The sequence below is a fragment of the Phaethon lepturus genome, unplaced genomic scaffold (assembly GCF_000687285.1).
Source record: "Phaethon lepturus isolate BGI_N335 unplaced genomic scaffold, ASM68728v1 scaffold361, whole genome shotgun sequence".
Taxonomy (NCBI): Eukaryota; Metazoa; Chordata; class Aves; order Phaethontiformes; family Phaethontidae; genus Phaethon; species Phaethon lepturus.
In genome coordinates this window covers 90893-102787 of record NW_010516973.1, presented here as the reverse complement: position 1 = coordinate 102787, position 11895 = coordinate 90893, and the positions used below count along the sequence as shown (strand labels likewise).

Below are 11895 nucleotides of genomic sequence, written 5' to 3'. Positions count from 1 at the left end.
CTACCCTAAGCTTCAATCTACAAGTTCTTTGCCTTTTTGCCTTTTACTATGATTATGTATATACTAGCTCTATCCTGAGCTTATACCAGGATCTAAACATTCATTTACCATCTTTCTTATAAACAAGGGGCTGTTTATATAATTCAAAAGTATTACAAGGAAAAGCTATATACGAAGTTAGACTGCTTGTCCTTGTTTTTTGCATGTTGGAGAAGTGCTTGTATTGCATGGATGCTATAAAGAACTTCAAGAGTCACCAGGTGGAATTAAATATGTAAATTTATAGGAATACTTCTGAGCTTCTGTAGGAATACTTCCAATCTTTCTTTGTTAGGAAGAACCTAACCAGTTCTTCCATGAACTGGAAGAAACCATGAAAGATTGTAGGGTGATATGACCATACATTTATTATCTCTTACAAAAAAATATCTCTCTCATATCTATTATAAAAATAAATAACAGTGTGATTTTCCCTGATTTTATTCCTTCCAGAGGACTTTGTCCTAAACCAAGGGCATAGACTACAAACAATAGGTAAAATTCATGTGTGTTTATATGCATATATATACACAAATATAAGTATATACATAATATGAATAAAATATATATATTGTTAAGTACTAATTGTGTATTCCACAGCAGAAACACTTTTGTCACCTTATAGTTCTAAAACATAATTTTGATTTCTGTTTCATTTTGTGGCTTATTTTTAAGGTAGACCTTTTCAATTTTTAAAATCATATGCACTGTATGAATTTTAGCTTCCACATTCATATTTTAAGTTCTTTTTGTGCATTCTGTACATAAAATAATGACCCTTTTTTAGGTTAATTACATTGTGGAGCTACATAGTGGATTCAAAACATATCAAATTGATGATGTTGGGGTTGTAAAAACTGCAGAGCACCAGTAGGTGTGAGTGGCAGATTTCTTTAAAAAAACAAAATAAAACAAAATGCAGTTGACAGTTCCAAATTTTACTTATACCTACTGATGCAAAATTGACTATGTTTCTTTGAAAATAATCCTGACAGAATTCAGTGTAAAATGGAGACCGATTTAATGTGAGGCTGGCTAATGAGTTAAGTGAATTTTGGAAAAGCCCTATTATGTATACCTCCTTTTTGCTAAAGTAGTTTTAACTTAAATTACACTTTTTGAGTTCAAAAGGATATGTACTTGTTCCCCAGTAGTGCACCTTATATAGATAATTGGAATATTTTGCATATATTCCTACTAACATCTTGATTCTCAAACCTGATACATCGTGTGTAGTTTATCAAGATACTCTGTATTTAATTCAGGCATCTTCCATGGCATGTTTATGCTAAGTTTGTTAAGGCTTTGCTTTAATTGCTCCAATTCATTAGATCACAAGATTTGAGTCTTTTTTCTTGTTCTTCCTGATCACTTTTACCTTTCTTTGGTTTCTGTGGAAGCTGATGGAGAATGTGAGTGTTTGTTTTAAAATTCATCATCAAAAGTCTCACATGTATGAAATGACATTCTATGTATGATTATGTTCTATATCCCTTCTAACCCAAAGATTCTATGATAATCTTCTTAGGCTACCAAAGTTCCTAATTAGGTGGAATTGATCTATCAGAGAAAAGTCCTTTTCTTGGTACTCCTTATTTCTTTAAAAAAAACAAAAACAAACACCCCCCTCCCCAAATTATGTTACATTTCCAAAATATTATTTTGTACCTGTAGGTTGTATTTTTCTTAGAAGACTCTGTCATGTAATTATAAAGTTTCCATGATGGTAGTTGAACAGCAAAGTAACTTTTTTTATTTTAAAGCCGGGATTTCAAGGAAGTGAAGGTGGTCTTATATATATTCTAATCAAATTCGTGTATACCTTAATATTTTCGAATACAATCTACATTCTCAGAAACAGATGGAAAATGTCTTGTTTAGTATTTTTAGAGTGCCATCATTGTAAATATTTTAATATTTTATTTTAGCCAGAAAGTGAAATTGCCACCACAGTAGAAGATTACAGTTCTGAGGTAAGACTTAAGTAAAGCTTTTCCTAACTTTTCTTTTTCAACTTTTTCTTTCCCATGTTTACTGCCTTGCTGTGCATTGTTTTTCAAAAAGAGAAGGAAAGAAAGAGCAGATGTGATATTATAGCCAAAGCTGTTTCATGCCATTACTGGTATGATTAATGTACCATTAAAGCAATCATTATGTCAACTACATAATGGGATGGCTACTGTAATCAATAATGCAGTAAATGTATGAACTGTTGTAACAACGTCATCATTACAGTTGTATTAATGCTTTGTGAGCCCGCTGGAGTTGTGGCTGTGCATAATTTCTACTAATTCTGTGTGAAACTGTTTAACAAGTTGATTGCGTTTTAATGAGTTCCACAGCAGTCGTTGCTCAGCAACTGGCTGGGCGTCAGTCTGCTGGTGGGAGGTGGTGAGCGATTGCCTTTGCGTTGGGTGTAGTTTGGAGGTTTTGTTTTGTTTTCTTTCACTTATTAAGCTGTCTTTATCTCAGCCCGTGGGTTTCTCTTGCTTTTGCCCTTCCGATTCTCTCCTCTGTCCCACTGGTTGGGGGAGTGAATGACTGGGCGGGGGGCAGGGGGGCTTAGCTGCTGGCTGGGGTCACCCACTGCACACTGACTTCTACTATTCATCTCTCTCATGTCGAAGGGTAGTAGCATATCTAGAACTTTGGTCTTGCCAGATAAAAGAGCTTGCAATGTTTGTAAGGAGTAAATTACCTCATGCATAAATGTGGGTCCAGATCATGCTTGCAAGAAATAGCCGGGGAATATCCAAGTACAGTAAATATTATTTCTAGTTTAAAAAATTAGTTTTTCGTATCTCAACCACTTTCTGTAGTGACAATCTTGCCATTCTGTGCTAAATGCTTTTGCAAAACACACCCCAGAAACTTAAGCTTGGCAACAAGAGGGGATGAAGTAATCAAATGAGTCTCCGTTGCTAAAGTAAATTTGTTGTAGAATATTTTGTTCATCTCTTTATTTATCCTTTTGTAAGAGAAGGTGACTACACCTTACAGTAACTATTTGTTTCGAACTAGCATTATAGCTGTTTATTCTGAAGCCTAAAGGAATGTACACACCAGACAATGTGTCCCTGACCTGTCGCACTGCATGGTGCAGAAGTAAAATCATTAACGACAGTGGGCAGTCTAGACATGCCCTGAAAACTGGAAGGATGTTTTTTTCTCAGGTTAAATGTTCTGTCTTCACTTGCTCCTTCTCCCAGCTTATTCTCTTGACCAACTCTGTGTCTGTTTTCTATCCCCTAGGTGTTTGTAAATTTTCCCTTATTTGTAATAGCTCTTGTCAATCTTTTCACCTTCCCTTGCCCATCCCCTTTTTCCCCTTGCTTGGTTTCTTAGCTCAGTTTTATAGGCTTTTCAGCCTGTTTCAATTCTTCCTTTTCCTTCCTTAGTCATTGCAAAGTCCAGTTTCTTTCCCAGACTTTTCAACTTCATCCAAGCATTGTTTTTCCTTCTTTCTTTTAGTATTTTTTCTCCCTCACCCTTGAAAACCTCTTCTCCTTTATTCCCTCTTTCTTATGTTGCAGTCCTCCTAATGTTCAGCTCAACTTGTCCTAGGTGAAAGCACTAGTTTTATTTTCCAACCCCCCTCATTAAATCCCAGTTACAGTTTCCCCCATAGATTCCGTCTCAGCCTTTTTAGTTGAAATCTTTTCCTGTCCCTCTCTTCCTCAGTTTGACTCTTTCTCTCCTACTTCTTCTTCCTGTCCTTGTGTATAAGCACCCTCACTTTCTTCAGGTGTGTTGGGAGAAGGCACAGGAAAACATTCCCTCACATTCATTATTGGCTACTTTCAAACACAGAGTACTGAACCATATGGACCCTTGCTCTGGTCAGTTGTGATCGTTCTTATGGCATGTTTTTTGTGATGCAAATTTAAAAAAAAAAAGTCTGAGACTGGCACTTTTGGAATCAAAGATTCCAGTCCAGCTGCTGGGGAATGCTGTAAATGAAGGAAAGAAAAAAGATTTTTATGGAGGGATAGGTGCAAGGCGTTGAAGCAAACTCTACCTGGGGGGAAAAAAAGCGGTTTAAACATTTAGTATTTTTCATAGATAAAATGTTACTTATTTTGTCCAAGGAGTTAAAGTATCGAAGAACAAAAAGAATCTGAGTTTGCTTTATGTATGGTAACATGATAGGGCAGTATGTACACACAGTTTGCCATTGAGAGTATAGCAAATACACTTTTGAACAACTGCTACGACCTTACTGTACCTTTTTAGAATATGCATCACCATGGTATGTGATTACTATTAAATGGAATATGCGGTATGTGAAGAATGAACCCTTGAACACAGTTGACAATGGTATTGATGTTCGTGTATTTTTACAAGTGAGAGGTATTACATATATAATGAAATAAGACTAAGAAATTTTGATCGCTTCTGAGGTTGTAGGAGGCAGTGTTGCAGACCGATTGCAAAAGCTCAAGAAAACACATCTTTGCACAAGGAGACAGAATACAGAAAAGATCTGGCGTAAAGCCTCATGATAATTGTGGATATGTTCTGATTTTTAGTGTTTTGTTGTTAGTATCAGTTGAATTGGAAGCTCTCATTTTAAAATTAATTTTCACATCTAAACACTTAACTTTACCCTGCTTCATTCTTCAAAGACTTCTGTAGGTGCCTGCAGAATTATATTAGGGAGCAATTTTTTTGAGATACTAAAGACGATAGAATTACAGCAGAGTGCCTTCTGAATGTGCAGATTTCATCAAAATTGCAGATTTCCTCAAAAGTGCAATGACAGATGCATTTCTAGCCACTTCTTATTCTCATTTCTCCAAAAAGACTTTTTAGCTCCCCAAGAGTTATTTTCTAAGATACAAGTAGGCAATACAAAACTTGTGAATGTTAACATTATACTGGGTCTGGTGAAGAACAAATTCAAGTGATGAGAGTTGCTGTCTTCATAAGCTCTTTTTAATTCCAATTCATTGTAATTGGTTGGTATCTGCAGTGAGGAGACAACATATTTAGGAATGCACATATTTTAGGAACTGAATTTTCAATATGTTTCATGTCAGCTATAATGTTATTTTTGTTATTAAAAGCTCTACTTATATTCATGGCCACCATGTAAATAAAGCGACCTGAAGCCTTTTCAGTTGAAGATGATGAGAATAAGTTAAATTTTGTCTGTAACAACATAATTATGAAGTTGTATGAAATCTTGCGCTTACCATTTTTTCAGATATATGACCTCATCCTCAGAATGATAAGAAACCACACATTTGTAGAAACATAGGTTGATCCATCTTTTCCCTCATTGTTTAGAACATCTGTATTCTTTTTAGTGATTCTTTGCCAGAAATTATATTGAAATCAAGGCTGTCATGCTTCAAAGTGAAATAGTTCATAAATAATTTGTTTCCCTGTAGTTGGTAAAATACGTGAGATGCTTTTAATTCTTCACCCCTTTCTCTTGAGGAATTCAGTGATAAGTATTTCCCTCTTTAGGACACTTACCAAACACACAATTATAAGCCAATAGAGTTGTCTAAGCAAAGTTGAAGGAACCAGTGAATGTTTATATAAGAATTTTATTGTAAATACAGGCTCTTATTCAGTTTGTTCTGCCACCTCTCTCAATACCTACACAATCAAAGGTAGTAGCTAAACTGAAGACTGATAAATCCTTCATATGACCATCTTGCCTTTTGTAACAAATTACTCAGTTTGGGCAAGAATGAGACCTACCTGCATACTCTTAAATTAAATTATAATGGTGATCAGCTATTTAAGGATATGGTCTAAACTCAGAACTAAGGGAAGTTAAGCTTTTTCCAACAGTTGGAACTTTTTTTTGTTTTTTTAACTGTGTAAAGTAAAGTTGCCCCCATATATTTTTCCATATGCCTCAGTTTTATGATATAACTGAAAGACTGTTCCACCTGATTTTTTTTTTCTCTTACTGACTCTCTTCCCAATTTGCACAGTATACCTCTGAAAAGATGGTTAATGTGAAGTCTACAAAGTTGGGGGTTTTTTTGGAAATGTTAATGAAATTCTATATCTCAACCTTAACCATTACATAAAGAAATCTTCTGTTGCGTGTTATTAATATATATAAATGCACTAAGCCATGATATTATAAGAAAAATCAATTGTTATTCTTCAGAAGTTATTAACCATAGTTATATTAAATTATTGTAATTATTTTCATTACAAACTGAAAATTATTTTCTTTTATGGAGTATAAAAAACCCCAAACAACTGAAATCAATTTTCCCAAGTTGTCTTAATTGCTAATTTTAGCTACGTTTCATATAGTCAGTTGTGACATACCTAGAAAATTGAGGAGAGGCTAAGAACATTGACAAGGACTGTTGGAGGTCTAAGTATTATTTTTTGTGAAGGACTCAGATGTCAAAAATATAAAAGAAAGGGAGGAAAAATGAAAACATAAAGTAAAATTGTTAATCCATTCCAGATACTTCTGTGTGTTTCTACTACCAAATCAAAGCACTTTTTTAATCAGAAGTCTGCTTGCCAGTCTGTAATAGGTTATATTATTTTCATGCATTAAGGTATTTTCTACATTTTTCAGTGATTGAGCAATATGTATTGATTTATGTTGAGCATGAGTTTGCTATTTATAAAGGGAAATCTCTGTAGTAATGGCATTAATGTTCTAAGTAGTTACACATTATATATTATTACTGCTATTTCTGAGGTACAGGTTCAGGTCTTCGAAGGTCTAAGGAACAGTGAAAGGGTACAGCGACTTCATGAATTTAATCCTGACCTCTGGTGGCAACTGTCATTAATCGCTGCCTTAATTCAGTGGTGGAAGTTGGTTTTCCTTCTGTTTCTCTGGAAGAAGATTCCTTCCGTTTGTCTTAAGCATATGTATTTACTGATGCAATATAAATTATACCTTTACTTCTAGCCAATAGACTACAAGTTACATTTTATTTTATATTAGTAAATACTATTTCTGGGAATTATTTTGAAAATGCAAGCAAGGAAGAAAAATCAGACAGAACATCCTTTGAGGGACTTCCATAACCTTCCCTTTCTTCATGTCTTTTGTTCATCCAAACAGTTACTCCTGGGTAGCTAATGTGTTGTAAAATTAATTTTTTTATTACTTTGTGGTTATTTCTTTATGCAATTATATCCAGAGCTCCTTATTCCTTGCTTCCATTATCTTAAAATGCTATGCGGTTTGATTGCTTCTTTAAATGTTTAATGTAATTGTTGCTGGGGTATGTAACTAAGCACATCGTAAAGCATTAAGGCATAAGGACGTTTCAGCATTAAAGGTGAACTGCAAAGCTTTAAAAGAAGAAATTATAAGAGTCTACATCAATAGTATTTATGGGCTTGGAGAAGATCTCTATACAGGCAAACCTCTAGGGCCATGAGAGAAAACACAGAAGTCCAGCAGGCCTTGTATAGACATCTGTTAACACTGACTGGTATCTGAACTACAGTTTTCATAGATTGCAGATGAGTGAAAAATAAATTTTAAATTAAGATATTTTGAAGCTAATAACTCAGCCCCAACTGCCTGTCATGCCAGAAGTTGCTGGGCTGCTCTCAAGGCTCCTGTCAGCACAGCACCGTGCTGCGGCAGTCTGGCTGCTTTTTCCATAGGTTACAGCGTGGTTTGTTGTCTTGTCTTTCAACCTGCACTTTACCAGAAAACGTAAGGCATTTGAAAGGAGAAGGTGCATGAGAAACAGCATGGACTACTGTGTTGTGGTTCACTTCTGTGATGCCTAAAAGCTAGGCTGCTGTAAATGAGGTGGGATTTCCCAAGTTCCAGACAGTCGTTTTGAATGTGTATGGCAAAATCCCTTTTATAAGTAAAAGGTCTTTTGTAGAAATTTCAGCTGCTAAGGAGTCTGGAACATCTAATGAGATAAGTCTTTTATGTCTTTCCTAGTAGCTCTTGTTATAAAGCATGTAAGAGTCTTTGATTGTTGCACACAGAAATGATTCACAGGAAGAGAAGCGTGTCCACTGTGGTAGATCACAAGAATCACACAGTACATCTTTATCAATTAGTCCTAAATAAAATGGGAGTTAAAAAAAGGAAAAGAAGTATTTCATAATAGAGTTTCTATTAAACTACTAGTGTTACTAATCTGGGACATGCACCAAAATCTGAATAAAGACATTGGTGCCAGGCGCTGTGTAGACGCTTGTATGTCTGAATGTAGAGTGAGCATCTTGCAATAGACAAACGATGTGCAGTGCCTCTGTGAGTTGCCTGGACTGCTGTTTGCTGCAGTTTTCTTTATTCTTTCTAAAATAAGGTAGTGATGTCTCTGTGATGTCTTCCTTTTTACTGAGGAAGTCAGGAATTGAAAGGGCACTGTGTCAGCTCTGCAAATTCTTGTCCAATGCAGGTATATTCATTCTCTTAATACAAACTCGATGACTATATTGATCCTATTTATAACAGTGTATTTCCATGTCGAGTAACTTATTGATTTCCTCATGCATGATAGTCCTTTGTAAATAAGCGCTGGTCTAGACTAGGGCAGATGTCTGAGCAGTATAGCTTCTTTTTTTGATGTAAGCATAGTATTTGAGTCTGAAATACTATGATGCCTTTCCATCTCTAGTACCATTATTTTTGCTTCAGGCTCTGATGCAATAAACAGTTCTGAGGGGAAATACAGCTGTTCTTGCTTTCTCATTTTAAAACATTGGTCTGCTGTTTTAAAAGCCTGCCCATCTGTTATGGCTACTCACAAGTACACAGCATACTCTTTTCATCTGGATTTTTTTTTTTAACCTATAACTGCTACTTGGGCTTCTGCTTCCCTTTTGGAGATTCATCATTATTGGTTTGCACAGTCTGTAGAACCAAAATTGTCGTAGAAGCTGAAAGGGATTGCAGTGTTAGGTGAGTGAAAGAGTTTTTTTTCCAAATGCCTTATGTTAAATGTGTAATTTCTGCTCTCTTTCAATCTTAAGAAATTCCTTCAAATTGAGGATGAGAATCCATGATACTGCCTTTCATCCACAATTGAGAGATTGGTGACTTTCAGAAACAGTAAATCTTGGGGTGTAGAAATATCTTTCAGAGAGCATAACTTTGTTTGGCAATAGTTAGAAATATTAAACATATAATTTAAAATGCAATAGTACTGCATTTTAATAATTTCAGTTATAAAGCTTTGCATTGATCTTTAAGTCTGAATTCCTTTGTTTTCTTTAGATGTTTAAATTTGCAATATGTGTTTTGTTTTTAGAGAGTAGTATATATTTTTGCAATTTTGGGGGTTTTATCTGCTACCTATGCTTACTTTGATGCAATTTACTATATATAAAGCTATTTTGTATTTCAAATGAAATAAATTTTTGTAGCATAAAAATTCCATGGGTCTGCAGGAATCATCACATAAGATTCAAATGAATGGAAAATAGAAATCCAGCTTTATTTCAGATGATAATGTATTTAGAAATTGTCTTTATACAGGTAAATGGTTGCAGTTTTGTGACAAGAACAGCTATACCTGCAGACTTAATCAGGGTACAGTATTGCAAATTGAATTATAATACTAATGGTGAATACTAAAAACCTCAGACAATTTGTCTTGAACAAAAATTATGTTGTTGCCTAATACTTTATTTTGCATGCTGTGCTCTGCATCTGCATTGCTTGTTATATATTAATATAGTGTATCATTAAACTTCAAATTAAAACCAATTTACTACTTCAATTAAGACTAAGATTATAAAGCAGAACTTGCAGAAACGCTTTATGTCAGTGCTTTTGAGGTGTGAATTATACTAACAAAGGAGGTTACCATGGCAATAAGATCATTGATGCTGTATTGTATGTTAATGTACTAAGGTGGCGTTTGATACAGAATTTGATGTTTGAGTTTACTTACTGTGATAAAGCATAAAAAAATGGCATGTTAAGGAACTTGGATTGATTTAGGAAGAAGAATTTGGAGTTGGAGAGATTTGTTCTGAGCATGGAATGCAGCAATCTCACACGCAGCTAGAGGTGATGGAGAATGAATTGGCTGGGAAACAACAGGAGATTGAAGAGCTAAACAGAGAGCTAGAAGAAATGAGGGCAGCCTATGGTACAGAAGGATTGCAACAGGTATAATTACCTTATGTTGCTTTCTACTCGCTACTCGGTTACATGCAAAAATGCAGAGCATCACCTGAAAGAGTTCACACTTAACGGCAGCTGTTCAGAATGCAGTCAGTATGTAATGTAGAATTACACACAATTTCTTTTGATCACATACCATGTGCTTTGTTTCTTTGAATGGCATTTCCATCGTGTGTCCTTTTTCTCTGTATTTTGTGACTAAAGTTCCAGTCGTCTTTGCAGTGACTTTCTTCAAATTGGGAATGGAAAGACAATTTTCTTCACAAAGAGTCCTAATTCTTCTCTATTAGTGCAAAGACTGCATTTCTTTAATAGCTTCCTGATCCTCCAAGATCAAAAAACCTCAGGTTTTACTTCCTAAGGAATGATATAACTGAGTTGATCCTTGAGCCAAAAAGGTATTTGTATGTCAGACTTCACAGACTGAAATACAAGGCAACTGTATCAGAATGTTTTAAAAAATACCTAATAGCTTGGGATTTCAGGGAAGTATTTCTTACTTCAGAAATATCACTGGAATGTAAAGTTAGGTTTTAAAGTAAATAATATTAAATACTTCTTCTTCCAGTTTAACGAAGTGCTGCAATGCACTGAAGTCAGTGCTGTGTCACTCTTCATGCCTTACTTATCTCTCTCTTTAAATTTGGATTCAGGTCACATCATCGTGTTTTTCTATTTTTTGCAAAGTGCTATAGAATACCAAAACTGTTCTAATATTCAGTCATTTTCACCTTCATTATTATTGCATAATTATAATATTTTTCTGCTTTTGATCGTATTTTATCCATTAAAATGGATATCATGTTTTCCACCATGCTAGAGTGATTTTTAAGTGGTTGCCCTGGAGGAGATGGTATATCATTCCTTTGTCTGTTAGTGAATCTCTGGTGTTGCATTTTAAGTCAAACTTAGCTTCTAATTACTGTGTCTTGTATCTGTTGTGCTAAATATAATAGTCATAGTTATAGCATAATAAAGAACATAAGCATAATTTTAGTTTCTCACAATTGTGACTACTGAAAGTGTTTGCATTTTTTAAATGGCTATGATTACTGTTTTTAAAATAAATTACAAATATATTAAAATTAAACAGGAATTTTAATAGTTGCAGTACATTTTTGTATGATAGTGGTACAGTGCATAATATCTCGGTTGGGAAGTGCATATGGTTTATTTTTCAGAAGAAACAAAAGAATTGTAAAAGGAGAATTCAGCAGATATGTTGTGTGCTTTAGTTCTGCCTGTTTGTTAAAGGAAAAGATTGAATAAAAGAAGTTGAAAATCATCATATGACAATGTGTGGACCGGAACAGATAGATTTAGTTATTCGATTTCACTGAATAGGTGCAAACAGAAACATATGACACAAGTGTCTGATCTGTTCCTAATTTTCTCCATTATAACAAACATCTAGTATATCTACTAAATCCATGCTTTTAAAATAGGAGTTCACTGCAGTGTTCTGAAAAGCACTTTGAAAGAACTTCCTCAAATTCTTTGCATAGTTTGGCTTAAGGGACTTCTGGTTTTTTATGTCCTACTGAATAATGCTCCTATTCTCTAAATCAGTAAGCTTCGTCCGGAAGCATAATTTTACTTCAAGACAGAATATAAACTGGAGAAGCTTCTTTTTGGGAGTATTATAAACAAAACAGTTACAGAAGATGACTGATGGTTTACAAAGTCTGCAGTACATAGAGATGAAGCATCCACTAACCTTGAATAAGTTCAAATTGACAAAGTGACATTAA

The 11895-nt window shown here is 34.7% G+C and overlaps 1 protein-coding gene across 1 annotated transcript in view; it reads left to right on the top strand.

The window, feature by feature from the left end:
- The first annotated feature begins 1976 nt into the window (after positions 1–1976).
- Positions 1977–11895, top strand: part of AKAP9 (A kinase (PRKA) anchor protein 9) — an 87527-nt gene continuing 77608 nt past the window's right edge. The window contains exons 1-3 of the mRNA XM_010296234.1: positions 1977–2012; positions 9491–9544; positions 9959–10129. Coding sequence (XP_010294536.1) covers positions 10001–10129 — 129 coding nt within the window. The 5' untranslated portion in view covers positions 1977–2012; positions 9491–9544; positions 9959–10000. The remainder of the gene's footprint in view (positions 2013–9490; positions 9545–9958; positions 10130–11895) is intronic.